The sequence below is a fragment of the Sturnira hondurensis genome, unplaced genomic scaffold (assembly GCF_014824575.4).
Source record: "Sturnira hondurensis isolate 20B ecotype Veracruz unplaced genomic scaffold, ASM1482457v3 Scaffold0007406, whole genome shotgun sequence".
NCBI lineage: Eukaryota > Metazoa > Chordata > Mammalia > Chiroptera > Phyllostomidae > Sturnira > Sturnira hondurensis.
Window position 1 is genome coordinate 3,485,005 of NW_028080037.1, and position 18,295 is coordinate 3,503,299.

At 51.2% G+C, this 18,295-nt stretch overlaps 1 protein-coding gene across 10 annotated transcripts in view; it reads left to right on the top strand.

The window, feature by feature from the left end:
* CLIP1 (CAP-Gly domain containing linker protein 1) overlaps window positions 1-18,295 on the top strand; it is an 88,318-nt gene that overhangs the window by 6,524 nt on the left and 63,499 nt on the right. For 9 of the 10 annotated variants that reach the window (XM_037051989.1, XM_037051994.1, XM_037051992.1 and 6 more), the window contains exon 2: window positions 17,855-18,049. In XM_037051989.1, the coding sequence (XP_036907884.1) occupies window positions 17,965-18,049 (85 nt within the window). In that variant the 5' untranslated portion in view covers window positions 17,855-17,964. Of the gene's footprint in view, window positions 1-8,538; window positions 8,796-17,854; window positions 18,050-18,295 lie in introns of those variants that run through there. The other variant, XM_037051990.1, reaches the window with a different exon arrangement.

Consider the following 18,295-nt stretch of genomic DNA (forward strand, 5'->3'; position numbering starts at 1 on the left):
GCTGAACCAGAGATCCCCAGGGAACCGTGTGAGCCCTTTCAAACGCCCGAGCTGCTAGGGAAGGCAGGCGAGGCCAGTTCCTGTCACTGGGGGCCTGTCAGTCAGCTGCTTGGTGTGGTAGTGTGGCCGAGTTTACAGCTCGTCTTTTCAGATGCAGGCGAGCAATAGAAAGTGTGCGTGGAGTGGGAGAAGGCCTTCCGAATGCCAGTTTATCCCCCGTTTGCTGAGTGCTGGGAAGACTCCGTGCCGGGCCCCAGGACCTCTCTGCGTCACAGGTGGCGTGGTGGCCCCGTGGAAGACGCTCCGATCGTTTGCCTCGGGTGTTGCGTGGACGGGAGGGAGTCGAGGAAGCTTCCGAAGTAGGCATCAGCGCGTGTGTTTGGCGTCAGTGCTGGTCTAGGGTAGTCCCTCTGTGAGGGCGGTTTAGGGTGGACATCGCGGGCCAGGTGAGCAAAGGTGCAACAGTCCATGGCCCAGTGGTTTGAGGTGTTAGGGAGGGAGGAAGACGAAGACGTTCAGGTTGATGTCAAGGAGAGGCATCCTGGCCCCGGGGTTGGGGGCAGGGGGAGCCCATCCACTGGCCTTTGGCGTTTTAGAATCACGGAGTGTTCTGCACGTCACTTTTTCTGAGGTCTGGTCAGGACTGCCTGGTTGTCAGGGGTGAGCGGGAACACTGCGGGGTGCACCCGCTGCCTTTTTGGCTCAGAGTGGTGCGAGCATCGCCACAGCCAGTGTTAGAATATTTTGTTTATGCTGAGAAGGAACCCTGCGCCCCGGAGCCTGACACGCCCAGCCCTGGGCTCCCCCGTACTGTCCGCTTCTGTGGATTCACCTGGTTTTGGACACTTCCTATAAATGGAATTGTGCACCATGGCTAATTTCTCCCACTCAACCAGATGTTTTCAGGGTTCTGCCCGTACTGGAGCACGTAACCGTACTTTATTCCTTTTTATGGTCGAATTATATTCCATTGTGTGGGTATGCCACACTTCATCTTCTCATCAGCTGATGGATAAGTGGGTGGTTTCTATTTTTCACTTATTATGAGTGAAGCTGCCGTGAACACTGGTCTCTAAGCTTTTTTAGAGTGGGTGTTCCGCCATCGAAGCTCTGCCTTTTCAGGAACCCCAAAACTTGTCCGGAGTGATTGTGCTCCCAGCAGTGAACAAGGTTCCAGTTCTTTCAGGTCCTCACCAACACTTGCTATTATCTGTCTTCTTGACTGGAGTCAGCATGGGGTGAAGTGTGTCTCATTGTGGGTTTTCGGGGTTTTTAAAGATTTTATTTATTTTTAGAGAGAGGGGAAGGAAAAGAGAAGGAGAGAAACATCAGTGTGTGGTTGCCTCTCATGTGCCCCCCAACTGGGGACCTGGCCCACAACCCAGACATGTGCCCTGACTGGGAACTGAACTAGTGACCTTTTGGTTTTCAGGCCCGTACTCAATCCACTGAGCCACACCAGTCAGGCTCATTGTGGTTTTGATTAGCTTCCTGGCTCATGATATTCAGTACCTTTTCATGTACGTACTGGCCATTCGTATAGCTTTGAAAAAAATGTTCATTTATTAAGCCCTTTGTCCAGTTTGAATCTGGTTGGTTGGTTGCTGCTGTTGCGTGTACCAGTTACCAGTTGTCTTTTTTTTTTTAATATTTTATTTATTTATCCTTAGAGGGGAAGGGAAGGAGAGAGGAAGAGAAACATCAATGTATGGTTGCCTCTCGTGTGTCCCCTGCTGGGAACTGGCCTGCAACCCAGGTATATGCCCTGACTGGGAATCGAACCGCGATCGTCTGGTTCGCAGGCCTGTGCTCAATCCACTGAGCTACACCAGCCAGAGTACCAGTTGTCTTTTAATGCACATACTCATCAGGCAGTTATCGGGTGCCCGCTGTGGGGAGGGGCCAGCTTAGATGTTGGGGATACCAAGTTGTGTGAGTCGGGCACACAGGCTGCTCTTTGGGAACCAGGGCTGTGGGTGGGAGTGAGGGTCAGAGCAAGGGTGCGGGTTCGGCCCGACAGCCGTGTAGTCACTGTGTGTCATGCTCCCCAGCTGTGTCACTTTGTGGACGACCTGGTGTATACTACTCAGCCTTTTGGGGCTCAGTTTTCTGATCTCTGAATTGGGGAGGATGGCTGCTTCCTACAGTCTTTGTGAGGATGAAATGAATTTTTGAAAAACCCGGTGCGTGTGACAATTCTTCCATCCCCTTCCCTTGTCCCCTTCCCTTTCACAGGGGCAGGCGTCTTTCGAGTCCCTGTTGCTAAATTAGCACCTCAGCGGTCCTCTTTCATCTGCGTTGGGAAGGGGGGGAACCGGCTTGTGCCCCTCTGGCACGTGAAAGCCTCTTCTCCTGCCGTGTTTTGGAAAGTTAGTTCAGGCAGGAGCGTGCTGCCGTTACTGAAGGGCATATTTTTAATGAACAGTTGTCCCTGCAGAACTGGTAACGGACGGGGAGTCAGACCTTCAGCTTGAAACTGGAAAAACAACTCGTGTCGGAGCACATGCCTTGCCAGGTTTCAGGCCCTTTTGTGCGCTTGTCAGTTTTATTTTCCACAGCTTAGTGGGGGGGGGGGGGAGGTACGCAGGGAGGGTTCTTCCTAAGGTAGAACCTGCTCTGTGTGTCTGTTACCACAACAGGTACAAAAATAACCGACAGTGAAGTTCAGTGTTAAGATCCAAATGAAACCCATTTCTGGTTTCCGTGGACAGCGTGTGGGGTGGCCACTTAGAGCACCGTCTCCGGGCCTTGCGAGCGGAGTGGCGTCTTCCCTGGAAATAGGCAGGTGTCCTTCAGGACGTGTTGTGGGTACAGAACTTCGGTCATTTTCCCATTGGATCTGAAGATCTGTGACCCTGGGGGCACCCCAATAGATGTGTATCACTCAGAGTGGGAAAAATAGTGCACCCCTGAGGGACCTGTAACCCTGGCAGGGGCGGGGGCGGACCTGTGGCATCTATTAAGTTTGCTCATATGCATGGGGAAAATAACAAGCTTTTATAAAGAGGAAAAGCGATGAGGAAGTGGTGGGCTCTTGTGTGAGTTGTCTTCTCTGTGCTCCTTTCTCGTTCAGAGCGCACGGTGGATACGCATTTGCTCTTAGGAGGGTGGACCAGACACTGCAACTCATCAGCACACTTTGGGCAGACGTGAATGTAATTGGTGGCCATCGACCTGTTAAGTATGTTCTTCTGGGAGATACTAACCAGGCCCAGTAACTTCAGTCCCTTGCAAGCTGGAGGTACTAGAATTACAAAGCCACAGGATTTTGCAGAAACTTGTGTGAGCAAAATAGCTCCAATTATTCAGCTTTTCGTGTCCACCTTCCTACCCAGCCCCTTTTCAGTTCCTTTGCAGAGAGAGGGAGGAACCTTGGGAGGCTGCTTGTTTTTTGCTTAGCTCTAAGTAGGAGGAGCATAAAAATAAATTCTCACTCAGCCTGAGCTGTACGAAGATATTCATGGTTGCGGGCAGTTCACACCGTGGCCCAGAGTTCCAGAAAATCGTCAGGGCTCTCCGTGCCTTGACTGGGTTTCGGGCCCTTCTCCTCCTCCTTTTTAAAACTGCTGTGGACTTGGTCGCTCTGGGCAGAGCCTGCAGTCTGTACTACGTCACACCCACTTTCAGTTGAAGAATGTGATTTTCAGGCACACTGATTTTTCACAGGGTTACGTCTGTCTGTTGGTACTCTGTTCTGACTCGTTCAGCAGACACCCTAAACTGAGTCTTTACTGACTTACAACTTTACTCCTGACTTTGATAGAAAGATGCGGAGAGAGCTTTCTCAGGACCTTCTTGTGGGACAGTCCCAAGTCGGCCCTGAGACTGCTGTGCTGCTCTGTGAGGCCCCACCCAGCGGAAACCGGAAGGACAGCTCCCTCGCGTCACCGTTTGCATTAAGGAGCAAATTAATCTTCTCGCCCTTACCAGCTCGTGTCAGTCCTCTGGTGTATAAATGGGCCTCGCACGTCGGTCTTTGTAGACAGTAACTGTCCTGTGTGCCTGTCGTTCATCTTTTGGATGTCGCCCTTGCTGGAGACGCTCAGTTTGTGCTCTGAATCCTTGAGTTAGTATTAAAGCTGTTTGCATCCGGAGTGTGTAAAAAATTGCACCCTCTGTTGTGCACGAACTGTCTGTGAATACGTGCATGTGTAGATAAGTGTCATCGGAAATAGATGTCGGTGGTCCTCGGGTGCGGTAGGGTGGCAGAGGGCTGAGAAGACCCCGCAGTGTGCTCCCGGGGTGGGGGTGGGGCCTCCCATCATTCTCTGTGGGCTTCCCCTGTGAGCCCCAAGGGGTGGCAGCAGAGGGACCTGTCCAGGTGTGAAAGAACCTTGACAGGTTCCCAGGGATGGGAGGTCATCGAGGAAGACCTCGAAATGCCAGCGGTGTTTGTGGATGTCTGAGATGACGGAGTGAAGGACAGGATGCGCAGCTGTGATATTCAGTACACCTGCTGCACGTCCCCACGCGGAAGGCACGCCGATCCGAACCAGCAAGGAGAGGTCGGTCTCTTGTCAGTGAGGACAGTGAGAACCAGGTTTTTTTTTTAATCCTTATCTGAGGATATGCTTATTGATTTTAGAGAGAAGGGAAGGAAGGGAGAGAGGGAGAGAAACAGCGGTGTGAGAAACATCCATCGGTTGCCTTTTGCACGTCCCAGACTGGGGACCAAACCCGCAACCCAGGCACAGGCCCTGACCAGGAATCAAATCAGCGACCTTTTGGTTTTTGGCCAGACAACGCCCAGCCCATGGCCGGGGAGGGGACCTTGTTTTTGAAGAATAGCTGCGGTTCTTATTCTGATACTCGGCTCTTTGGAGTTAGTGTGAGTCCTGTAGAACGAGGTAATAAATTTGACAGAGAGCCATGAACAGAATGGAAGCATCGACACGTGGCACCGTGGTTAAGCTGGTGTTTCTCTCCTGTTTCCTCTTCCCCTTTCACTGATTTTGTTACTTCGTGTCCTGCTGTATAATGGTTTGTACAGGACTATGTGATTACCGGCCCTGCCTTCAGCTGTGGGTCAGCTGCGAGTCGATCAAAAGCGGTACAAAAATAACTTGAAGGGAGAGGGGACATCGGGAGAGAGGACCCCTGCGAGAGAGGCGTCGGGCAGCTGCCGCTCCTTTCAAGGTTCTGTTTGTTTGTCCAGCCAGGCGATCCTTAGGGAACGCTGGTCATTTTCAAGCTAGACTAAGATGCTGCTTTTTCCCATTTATGGGAAAAAAAATAAATAATAAGCAGTGGTTTTCTTAACTTTGTTTTTCACTTTGTTTAGGGGTAGTGAGTGAGTTAGTGTCTTTGGCTCCTGCTACTGTACTGTATTGAGAAAGTTTAGACTCTGTACTGTGCTTCGATATCCGTGGTATTCTGTTCAGAACATCACTGTTCCCAGACGCTCTGGCCTGTGGAACACACACCAGACAGGCTCCACCCTGTTGGGCACTCCCCTTGCAAGGTCGGAGTCAGCTTTCTGGAAGGTGGATTCTCTTTCCGCTCTGGAGAACTGCTCTCTTTCACTTCTCACGGGGCTCTAAGACCTTGTTCCCTGGCTCATCTTCTCATTTTTCCAAGTCTCGGAATGCTCTGCTGGCGGTGGTGGGATAAAGGAATTAGGAATTTCCCCTCGCCCGTCAGGGCGCAGGCCCGTAGACTCGCTTCCCACGTGTAAGGTTTTCCCGTTACCCTTTAAAGCAGCCCCTTACCTGCTGCCGAGGCCCCAGGGCCCCAGGCCCTGCCCGCTGTCCTCTCCCCCCATCTCACCTGTACCGCCTGCACTGGCGGCAGCGCCCTTCTGTGGCTTGTGCCCTGCCCTGTGCTTGGTGACATCACACACGTTGTCCCTGTGTTCGAGGGGCAGGCTCCTGGGAGGCCAGAACAGTGACCAACGATGACCGTAGGTGGCTTCACGTCCCTCTTCGTCAGCTCACCTTGGCTGAGCGCTCAGCTGCCTGCCAGATACAATGGCCTGGAGGCCGGGCTCCCCTCTCCGTCCCCCGGGGAGGAGCCTGGGTCTTTCTTCAGACCAGTGGGTTCCCCAGATGTGACAGCACGGGGCAGTGCTTTGTCTTCCCTGGGACTTACGGGGTTTTTTAAAAGATTTTATTTATTTATTTATCTTTAGAGGGGAAGGAGAGAGAGAGAGAAACATCAATGTATGGTTGCCTTTTGTGTGTCCCCTGCTGGGAAATGGCCTGCAAGGAACTGGCCTGCAACCCAGGCATGTGCCTGACGGGGAATCGAACCGAGATCCTCTGGTTCGCAGGCCCGCGCTCAATCCACTGAGCTACGCCAGCCAGGGACACGTTTTTAAATTGTAGTCAAAGGCAGTTTACCGAAGGTTACAGGGGAAATGTCCGATTAATAAACAAATGAGAAGGATGTGACACTGAGGGGGTCACCCCTTCACCTCCTTCTCCTGGAGTCCCCCTCCAGTCCCCAAGCCTGTCTTTGCCCTTGGCCCTACCTCGTGGGGCTGGTCTCCGGGCGGCAGAAAAACGGCGAGAGCCAAGCTGCCCGAGGAGAACGGTGCTCTCCGGCCCTTCTCGGGCCTGCCACGCGCCTCCTGCTGCGCCGCTGTACTTGGTCGGCCAGCCCCTGACCCTCAGTTCCGGTCCCGGATCCCGAGACGCAGTTATTGCACTGTCATCTGTAACTCAGCCTCTGCACCTTGAGTTTTGCGTGGGTGCATTTCCAAGCTCAGGGCTGAGCTGTCAGTGTCACTGGGCAGAGCCCCGTGCCACGGGCAGGGTTCCTTCACCCCTCTGTCTCCCGTCAGGTAGGGGTTTTTAGGGTCCTCTTACTGTACATGCTGGTTTTTCCCCTAAAGAACAATTAAATTGTTCCCGGTTTGCCATGCAGTTTTTCTGCTCTTTTCCTCACTGATGTGTTGCAGTGAAGGAGGAAAGATGAGTGGGGCCCACCCGGGGGACTTGGCGAGTTCACCGCCAGCGCCAGCCTGGGAGTGGCCTTACAGGCTGCCCCAGACACGTGCTGTAGGCCGGCACCGCCCAGGACGGCAGCCGCAGCCACAGCCACGTGCGGCTGGCAGCACTGGCGGCACTGGGAGCGGGGCAAGTCCGCGCTGAGAGCTGGTCGAAGGGTAGAATGTAGAATGCAGGATGGGTTTCAGAGACCAAGTCTGAGAGAAAGAGTGTGGAGTAGCTCATTGGTAATTTCTATATCGATTCCCTTTCGAAGTAATACTGTGGATATATGGGATTCAAGAAGATGTTATTCATTTTAGGTGTTTTTAATTTTTAAAAACATGGTTGCTGGCAAATTCAAAATTACAAATGTGTCCGTCATTATATCTCTGTTGGATAGCGCGGATCCGGAAGAGTGTGGTTGTGTCGAGAAAGGTCGTCCTGTGGTGTGAGACTCGCGGCCCTTGTACACTGCCCCCTGGAGGCGGTCGCGGAGCTGTTGCCCGCAGCTGTTGCCCGCAGCGCCCGTGGCCTGCTGCTGAAGGAGGCTGCAGGTTGGGGAATCCTCGGACGCCCTCCCGTTCACGGATGCTGAGAGGGCGAGCTACAGGTGCTCGATGCTCCAGTTTGAAATCACAGGCGTGCGTCAGTTGACGGGTTCTTGTTTTGATGCTGAGTCAGCGCAGAACTTTGGAGAACTCTTCATGTGCACCAGATACTTTTTTAGGTCTCTTGGATGCCAAGGCGAGCCTCACCCGGGACCACGAGGGACTTAGTCATAGCGCGAAGTGCAGACAGAGGGGAGTGAGTGTGACTCATCGTTCAGTAACGGAAGGCTGCACCGAGGTCGGAGCCGTCCAGAGCGCAGGACATGTAATGGGAGAAGACCCTGTGATCAGGGGCCGGGCTGCCTGTATTCTCTGGGCGTCGGTTCCTGAGAAAGTGCGGGCTTTGGGTGTAGAAAGCACCCACTTGCTGAGGCATCAGTGTGCACTTCCCACCCGTGGACCTTCAGCTCAGTTCAGTATGGGCTGGGTTTAAATTGGTCCCAGGCAGGCCTATCAGCTTATTGATTCGGTTTTGATAGTGTTCTGTGAAGTTCATTTTTAAAAAATATTTTACTTATTTATTTTTTAGAGAGAGGGGAAGAGAAGGAGAAAGAGTGGGAGAGAAACATCAATGTGTGGTTGCCTCTCATGTGTCCCCTACTGGGGACCTGGCCCGCAACCCAGGCGTGTGTCCTGACTGGGAATCGAACTAGTGACCCTTTGCTTCACTGGCCCATGCTCAATCCACTGAGCAACACCAGCCAGGGCTGATAGTGTTTTGTGAAGTTTAAACCTTCTGTGTTTTACCCAGGGATTGAAGAAAATATGCATTAGGGCTCCTCCGTTTCTCTTCCTTCGGTCTCTTCTGTTTGTGCAGAAATAGGAACGTGAGTGGCGCTGAAGGGGGGTCAGTGGAAATGCCCGTCAGTTTGGAAAGCCACCAGAGTGTTGTGTAATGTTTTCTGTGGCTGAAGCAGACATGCTCAGGTTACACGGTGCCTCCTGGGTTGGGGGGGGTGGGGGACAGCAAGTGACACAGCATACAACAGACACTTACATAACGGTGACTTCAGGGGACAGGATCGAGCTGTGGCGGAACCTCCCAGGCGCAGGAACAGGGTCGTAAAACACACACAGCCTTTGAATTTTTCCCCTCGCTTGGCTTGAAAAGCAGCTTCAGAAACATCTTTCTCTCAAACTAGACTTTTCATAACTCTCGGACCTTCTTCCCCTTTTCCTTCGGTGATTAAGTTCACGGACACATAGCATTTGAGGATTAGAAGGGAGCACGGAAGTCTCAGCGTGCAGCTGTCTCCAGGTAAGCCTCTTACCCTGCCCGCGGCCAGTTTCCCCGGGGTGGCTGCCGCAGCTGGCAGCCTGCTTCTGGGGGCTGCCTGCTTCTGCGGGCCGTGGGGCAGTCTTTCCTGGCATGTTAAAGTCACTGCCAATCCCTCACTCTCCTTTGCCTCCCAACAGAATTTCCAGATGTAGTAAATAAAGAGGAGTGTGTTCATTTTGCTTAAGGGACCAGATGGATGGGAAAGGGACTGAGGTCAAGTGTGGGGACGTGATTTGCCTCGGAGGACACAACGCCGGGCCCAGAGTCCCAGGAGATGCTGTGCTTGCTCGAAGCCTGTCTTATCAGATCTGGGTTCTGCTTGGCTGATGGCTGAGGGCTCTTCTTACTCTGGCATCCCTAGAGCCACAGCTGCTTGCCTTTCGCTTTTGAATCTTTGCCCTTCCACTTGAGTTTGGATTTGAAATCCAAAACGGTGGAACCACAGAAGGATGGAGTTAGAAGTGGGTCTTATTTCATCAGTGTCCTCAGATTGTAGATGGGGACATCGGGGCCTGGGAAGGGGCTGTAGACCTGGGTAGGGTCATCCCACTGGGACAGAATTCAGGGTCTTTCTTTTCACGCACTTTTAAAAAAGATTTTGTTTATTTATTTTTAGAGAGAGGGGAAGGGTTAGGGAAGAGAAGGAGAGATACATCAACATGGGAAAGATACATCAATCAGTTGACTCTCACATGCCCCCAATTGGGGACATGGCCTGCAACCCAGGCATGTGTCCTGAGTGGGAACTGAACCCGTGACCTTTCAGTTCACAGGCTGGCACTCAATCTACTGAGCCACACCAGCCAGGGCAATGCATTTGTTTTTTAAAGCCACAAATTTATGGGTAAATTGAAAAAAACAAAACAAAAACTAGAGCCTTCATAAATCAGAGAAAAATTACGAAGAATATTTATTCCTTTTTATTTGACTGCAGTTCACACCATGTATGTGTCAGGGAAGTGCCTGTTTTGAAGAACCTGTTATTTCTATAAATTGCTCAAGCATTTTTAGGGTTATGAGGGGTTGAGAAGGCAGTGTGGTTTGGATTTCACTAAAATATGTTCTATAATAAAAACTTTGTGTGGAAGGTGTCAAACATCCGCAGAAGTAGCGAGAACAGAACCACCGCCTAACTCGACAGTTATCACCTCCCCATCAGTCTTACATAAGTTTACTTGGCTGTAATCAAACTCATTCTTTAAACATATTTTGCTCCTGCCAGGAAAATGTCTCTTTGCTTTTCAGCAACAATAGTATCCTTTTTTTTTTTTCAACTATGCTGGCCTTCTGGTATAGTTAACAACAGTGTTGGCATGAACCCGGCCCAGGCTGTTCTCCCAGCAGTGGGACACTTCCCTAGGCACAAGGCAACCTAGGCAGTTGCCTACGGCTGGGGAGAAATGATAGTACTTTTATTTATTATTTGAATAATTATGCTTTTTGTGGTATGAAGCATTTTCATCTCAGGTGCTTATCCTGAAAGTTTCTTTGAGCAGTTTACGTGGCCGATTCCAAAGCTCTAAGCGGAGTTTTTACCTCTTTGCCGCGTTAGGTAAGATAGGCGTTAGGTAAGATAGGCTAGCTGCTGTTAACAGACACCACTAATTTTAGTGACTTTTACAGATAAAAGTTTATTTTCAGACATGGAAAAGTCCAGGGTAGGTTCTTCCTAATAAAGAAATGGGGAGGACCCGGCTGGTGTAGCTCAGTGGATTGAGCACGGGCCTGCGAACCAGAGGATCGCAGGATCGCGGTTCGATTCCCAGTCAGGGCACATGCCTGGGTTGCAGGCCGGTTCCCTGCAGGCCAACTCCCAGCAGGGGACACACGAAAGGCAACCATACATTGATGTTTCTCTCCCTCTCTCCTTCCCCTCTAAAGATAAATAAATAAATAAAATCTTAAAAAAAAAAAAGAAAAAGAAAAAGAAATGGGGAGGAGGGATTCAGGGCTTCATGTTTCAACTGGCGCCCACTGTAACTTCATCAAGTAGTTAGAAGGGCCGGGAGCATGGGGGACTGCGCATGCGGAGATGTTATAGGCGGGGCCTAGCAGCATCTGTCCCCAATGCTCCTCTCATTTCATTGGCTGGAACTCAGTCACGTGGCCACACTGAGCTGCCGAGGGAGCTGGGAAATACTGCCCTGTTACTGCGGAAACAGAATGGGCTTGGCCAACACCTGCCCACTGCACATGCGCCTCCTGCTGGCCTTGTGTCGCATTTAATGTTCCTGTGTGGACAGTAGAGTTTGCTTCCTAAGTCCCCTGTTGAAGGCATTTCACTGTAGCTCAGAAATCATTAAATCTTTTTCCTGCTTATGAAATTATGCTTGTTCATTAAATAATATTTGAGAAACCCAAGAAAACACGGAGAAGTCATAAAAACTAGCAGTAATCCCAGTACCTAGAGATAATTATTACTAATCCTGTGTTACTTTTCCTTCCAAGCCAAGAATTCTTAACCATGTAGAAATATCAATAACTTTTCATTTATTCTGTGCTGGCTTGCAAATCCCTAACTCAGGAGGGGTTGGGGGACACACCAGAATCAGTGCTCTGGCGATGTTGCCCTTTCTCGGCCAGGACACCTGATTGCAGAGCTGTGGTGAGGGCTTGCACTTTCGGCATTTTTGAAGCGAACTTCTGGCTTACACGTCACAATCCTCACTCTTCCTAAGCAGAGGAGAGACTGAGGCTGTGAACTCAGTGACACATTAGGGTGGCAGGGCAGGGAGAACATTTAACTCGGTGATTACTTCCTCTTACATGTTCAGAATTCTTACATGCAGGAACATGAAAGCATGTTCCTGCATGTTTATGCATGTTCAGAATTCTTACATGCAGCTTAATTTTTGAGGAGAGGACACTAAGACAACGTGTTTCAACCTGAATGTGAATGAAAACTTGCAAGCGTGAGATGTATAAAAGCACCTACCTGGTGGCGGGCTGAGTTCCTAGGCGGATGTGCTTTTCTCCGTTTGCCCGGTGGCCTGTGCCCGTCAGCAGTGAGGAGATGCTGCGGATGGAGATGGGAGGGTCATTTGTCGGGAGAAGAAATGTTTCCTGAGTCACTGGCTCCAGGCCCAGGGAGACAGGACCCTCTGGGTCTTTTTCCTTCGGGGGCTGAGGTCGCCTCTCCGGGCAGGCAGCATCAGAATCCCTGCTTGTGAGGTCGTCGTCATGACCTCACAACCGGACTGCTCAACATGTTTGCCTGGCTTCTGGGGGGACGTGAGCTGAGGCCTCGCCCTGTTCCGAGGACGCCATGAGGTACTGCTTTGCCCCGTGTCACAGACTGGTGACTTTTCTGTCCCTCCATGGTTTCCTGAAAAACACTGTATAAGGAAAATCACTGTTTAAAATCTCTGGCAGGACATTTACAAACAGAAAAGTCAACAGCAGAGCAGAAATACTGTACTGTGTGCACGAGCATGCGGTTAACTGTTCTCTGCGGCGATGGCATTGCAATTGCCGTCGGCCCTGTTGGCTGGGAAATGTGCCGTCAGCTGCCCTGCTCCCTGCGAATACATGTAGCGTTCTTGTCTGTGGCACCAGGCAGGTAACAACTGGAAACGAAGAGACTCGGCCATCAGTGGTACCAGTCATCTGTGACTCAGAGACCTAACTTCACACGCATCATGGTTGAGACGTTGTCACCTTCGGGTTCTGACTGTATTGCTGTGCTCTTTGCACCTGTTTCAGCTGGAGCTGGAGGAGAGGGCACGGGCCCACACGGATACCCAGAAACCTAGTTTTCGTGGGTTAATACATACAACTTTCTTAAGGTTGGCCAAGCCTTTGATAAATTATCCACTCCTGTCTTTTTTTAAAGTAGATGTTGGACTTTTTTTTTTCTTTCTTGGAGGAAGGGTGTTTGGCTTCTTTTTGTTTAAATCGTTGGACCCTTCTTCTAAGTTTGATTCTGTAAGAGATTGCATGCCCCCAGTTTTTTGGTTTTACCTCTTTTCCCCACACAAAGCATGTCAGCGTCGGAGAGACCCACCCGCCCCACTTGTGGAAGCCGACGGCTCCTTCAGGGCACTGTCCGCTGTGTGCCCTGGCGTTTCCTCTGTAGGGTCACATGCCCCTGTTTTCTTAAGCATGTAAGACCTACAATCTTAAAATATTTACTTTCTCTTTTAAAAATTTTTATTTATTAATTAAAAAAATATTTTATTTATTTTTAGAGAGAGGGGGAGGGAAGGAGAAAGAGTGGGAGAGAAACATCAATGTGTGGTTGCCTCCCATGTGTCCCCCACCAGAGACCCAGCCCGCAACCCAGGCATGTGCCCTGACCAGGAATCGAACCAGTGACCCTCCGCTTCACAGGCCCGTGCTCAATCCACCAAGCCACACCAGCCACGGCTATTTGTTCATTTTTAAAGAGAGGGGATGGATGGGAGAAAGAGAGGGAGAGAAACTTTAATTGGGTACCTCTGTCTCTCATGCGTGCCCCAGCTGGGGACCAATTCTACCACCCAGGCATGTGCTCTGACCAGGAATCAACCTGGCAACCTTTCGCTCTGTGGGCTACTGCCCAACCCACTGAGCCACACCAGTCAGGGACATTTCTTCAAAGCGAGGAGCCCTGTATGGATTTAGCAGGTGTGTCGCTTTCACATGCATTTCTCTAACCAGGATGTCTGAGAGACAGCTTTTTAGAAATGAGCCATCCTGTGCATGGAGGCTATGGAAGTGAAATTGCTGGTTTTTTTAAAAAAGATTTTATTTATTTATCCTAGAGGGGAAGGGAAGGAGAGAGAGAGAGAGAGAAATATCAATGTGTGGTTGCCTCTCATGCATCCCCCCGCCGGGAACCGGGAACTGGCCTGCAACCCAGGCATGTGCCCTGACTAGGAATCAAACCGTGATCGTGTGGTTCACAGGCCCGCACTCAATCCACTGAGCCACACCAGCCAGGGCAAAATTGCTGGTTTTAAGTTGAGTTGTAGGGACAGTAAGTAACTGCTTCTGGTCAGTTTTCATTATTAAAAGTGATTCTGTGCCTTCGGCCTTTATCCTTATTCAGGGAGAATAGAACTGAATGCTTGATTGACTTCTGAATTTCCAGTCTCTTTGCAAGATCTCTTTTGTGGCAGAGTAATGGGGAGGGGGTGCGAAAGGCGGTGGGGTCAGCAGAGGGGCTGGGCCCACAGGCGTCTTGGGTCAGCTGGGACAGGAACCTCTCTTGGTGTCTTGCAGACAATGTCAGGTGGCCCTGCCTTCACTTCCTGATTTGGGATTCATTACTGGAGTCCCTTTTTCCCACCTTCCCCACCCCCTTACAGGCCCTGGTAACTTGTTTTTTATGGCAAATAATTTTTTTAAATTGTCTGGGTGTTTTCAATATTCTTGCCTTCGTGAGGCATGGTTCAGGTGATTGCTTGTTAAAAAGGAATGAGTGCAGTAACTGTGTTCTGTGTTCCACGAGGGCTGTGGTCCTGAGCTACATCCCCAGCCTCTGAAAAATGGTTTAGAAGACAGAGTTTTATGTGCTTTCCTGTCTAAATAATGTGGAGTGAGAGACGTTCTATCAGAGAGGAGGGTGGGGTGCTTGAGCCCTGACCAGTGTGGCTCAGTTGGTTGGGTTTCGCCCTGCGAAGCGAAAGGTGGCTGGTTTGCATGTGTCCTGGGCAGGGCACGTGCCTGGGTGGCGGGTTCAGTCCCCAGCAGGGGCCCGTGTGAGAACAGGTGGTAGATAGCTCTCTCTCACATCGGTGTTTCCCAGCCTCTCTTTCTCCATCTCCTCTCTCTAAAAATAAACGAAATCTTTTTAAAAAGGAAGTGGGGTGCTTGGATTCTTAGAAATACTAAGAGCTAACATGTGTGGTTCTTACCATGTACTAGCATTGTGGTAATCACGTGAGATCTCCCTGGATGCTGGTAATTTCTGATGTCTAACATGCTAGACACACATGCACCAGTGCCCTAGGGTAGGACACATCTTTTTACTGGGTGGAAGGAGGGCAGTTCTACCTTCTGGGATCTTGACTTTGAGTGAAGCTGACGTGCTCAAGACACAGGAAGCACAGTTCTGGTGTTGAAACATCAGAGAGGACAAGTCTTCTAAAGGTTACTTGCTTCCCTGAAATAAAGATCTTCCCCTTCGAACTGTGTCCTTTAGATCAGATCTCAGAGTTAAATCCCAAACTAGGGGATTAAAATACTGACCTAGTTCAAAATTTGTGCTTATTTCAGGCCTGGCTTTTTCGTCCTGTGAGCCTGCGGGTCACACAGAAATAAACAGAACTGCTCCTCTCATGTTGCTGTTCAGCTACACAGCTTCCCGTTTTCGGGGGGGGGGGGGACGCGACCCTCTTCTAGAGAAGGAAGGGGGCATGCAGCGGGTGGAGCCATCTGTGACAGCGGTCCCCCACCTTTTGGGCTCCTCGGGCCAGGTGCATGGAAGAAGGGGGCGGGAGACACAGGAGCTGGAGCTCAGGCTGGCTTTGCTTGCGTCCAGTTCCTAACCGGCTGCGGGTAGCGGCCTGCCGCCGGGGGGTCGGGGACCCCCGATGCAGGCGCACTCCTGGAGCCCCTCCGTGGTCCGTGGCTGGTGCTTGGGAGTAGGTGGCTCCTCCTGCTTCTTCCTTCTGGGAGTGTACAAGCCAAACAGAAGTGACTTTTGACTGTTCAGAGGCGAGTTAGGTTCTAGAGATGAACACTTCATTAAGTGTTCTCGGCTTAAAAAGCGCATTAGAACCCCAGCATCAGTCCGTGGTGTGGATGTGGGGTTCCAGGGGGTGTTTACAGAGTACGCTGCAACCCGGTAGTCTGGAAAGTGAGATTGTAAAGGAGAGTGACTGGCCCAAAACGAGTGAAAAGCACAGCAGACCTCGAGTTCTTTCACCGGGGAGTGCGGCCAGTGCTTACTTCTGGGATCTCGGAGTTGCCCAGTGGCTTGGGTCCGTTTCGCTGTGTTCAGTCGTCGTATATTATTCTAATTTTGAGGGCTTCTGATTCAAATTTTGGAAGCGGCTCATGGCATTTTAGAGCCAAATTAGTGAAGCACTGGGGGGCTGATGCGGTCCTTGCCGCCTTGGGTCGCCGATAAAGTGCAGCTTGCAAAGTGTCTCTGAGTTTATTTGTAAAAGAGGGGTTAGAAGTGATTTGACCGAAGCAGTGTTATTTGAATAAACTTACCATGCCCTGAGGTGGCCACTCGGAAGGGCACTTCATTGGCAAGCAGACCATCCCTGGCTGTCCCTGGCCGGGGGAGGTTCCAGAACACTGCTGTCCCGTCCAGCATTCTTCGATGGTGGCAATTGTTCTGTGAGTTTCACGGTGGCTCCTGAGCACTAGACGTGTGGCTGGTGTGACTGAGGAGCAGAATTTTCCATTTTATTTCATTAAAAAAACCTTAAAGTTTAAGCAGCACGTGTGGCTGCTGGCTGCCCTATTGGAGGGGGTGGATCTGGGGTGCTGAGCGTGCAGACTGGGGTGCACAGTTCATGGTAAGACCACCCAAGTCGCCGGGCAGGGCATCCCTCCTCCGCCGCCGGGGCCCAGAGCCCTGGAAAAGTCTGGGGTCTGTCCTTGTGTTCAGGGGCATCGAATCTTTATGGCCTCTCCAAGTGCATCCTTGCTAAAGTGGTACCTGAAGGTTTTAGGTGAGAACCTTCCTTTGTAGTCAGTTTACCCATCAATGTGGGGTGCTCACGGCTCTTCTCCCCTGAAATTGAAGACCTGCCCCGGCAGCCCTCCTCTGTTCCCGGTGCTCATGGCCCGAGTGGAGGAGCAAGACTCGGGTGCCGCTGGAGAAGGGCTGCCAGCCCTTGGCTTAAGTCCTTGCTCGGTGGTAATGGTGGTTAGGGTCCCACGATTGAAACGGACTCGGGGAAACAAGTGTAGGGGATGTCACTCGAGGGGAAGCTCGAGAGACACCTTTCCCCCTGTGCCGGTAGAACCGCGAGGTAGAGGAGGCTTTCCGTCTGCGTGTTGGGCGAGTGAAACGTGGGCAGGGCCTTAACCCTTCAAGGCCTTTCAGGGCCTCCTTTCAGTTTACTCCTCTCGCTTGGTTTCTCACCGGGGTCTTCCGATGTCAGCCGAACTGGGCTTTTCACTTTCTTGCTCACCCGCTGCATACGTGTCTCCCTTCTTCTTTCGTCTCCTACTCCGGATTTTTTTCCTCTATTCCTCTTTAGAAATCCTGGCTGCCAGCGCCTCTAGAATAATGGGACATTCCTGTGGCCCCGCTCAGGCCCTGCCTTGGCCGGGAAGCCTTCTCTTTCTGCCCTTGTCCACGCCGCCCTCCCACCTCCTAAACCCCCTCCGGGGTCATCACGTGGTTTGGTATTTTTCTTAAATTGCATCGTATTCTTCTTTTTTTTTTCACATATGTGCATCTTCCCCCGCCAGCCAAATTGTAAATCTTTCAAGTATAAGTCTGTGTTGTGTATTCTTCTGTCACCTGCAGCCAGTATGATTTCTAAAAATCCTGGTCCACTCTGCAGCCGGTTTGTAGAGGCATTTAAACAATAGAGACCTTTTTCCGCATTCGTTTTATCTAATGAGCATTGTTTCTAAAGTATCGTGGGAAAGCCGACACTGACTAAGGTGTGGTTCCTTTCCTCAAGGTGTCCGTGGGCTGGCAGAATCAGCAGATGACACACACACGGCCAGGTGTTAGGGAGGAGGCGTGGTCTCAGTCCCGTGGGAGACATGAGGACTGGCACCTTTTCCTGGGGGGGGTGGGTTGGGGGAAGCATGGCGGGGCCGGTGAGTGCCTGGGTTTGCCCGCCAGTCGGGTCTCAGCAGACGAAGACAGCTAGGCTTGGAAAGGGCATTGGGGATCACAGGCACTGCCAGAAATAGCAGTGCGCAGACGGGAAAGCTCAGAGGATTCTGCAGGGCTGTTTGGGACGCGGGTCCCATGGAGGTTTTAACCCTTCGAGCCTTGGAGTGCACAGCAGCGGCAAGGACCACTTTGTCACTTTGTGCTGTTAGAGTAGCTGTGAAAGCTACTCTAACAGTAACTGTTGTTCCTACCTCCTTTCTCCTGGCGATCGTGAACTCTTTTTGTGTTTTCCTCTTTGCAGACTTGACCGAGAGACCGACTTCACTGTAGAACCGCCCGCAGCTGTACCGATGGTCAGGGGGAGATAGTGGCACCGGGCGAAGGGAGAGCTGCCCCGACACACCGAGGACGATGAGTGTGCTGAGACCCAGCGGGCTCAAGGTCCCCACCAAGATCCTCAAGCCTGGCAGCGCGGTCTTGAAGACGCCTGCCACCGGTAAGGCCTTCTGCCTCCCTGAACGGCGAAGAGATTAGAATCCTCTACGGAGACTTTGATTGGAAGGTTTTTAGAGGACAGTCTTATGAAACTTTGATCCATGAAACTACCTGAAAGAGTTTTGATGAACAGAACAGCCTTTTGTGTCCGAAAGTCTTAATCAGCGAGGGGTTTACTTTGTTGTGGGCCGTCTTCATTCCATGGGGTCACTTGGCGTCAGGTGATAAATCGGCTGTCAGACCTTCC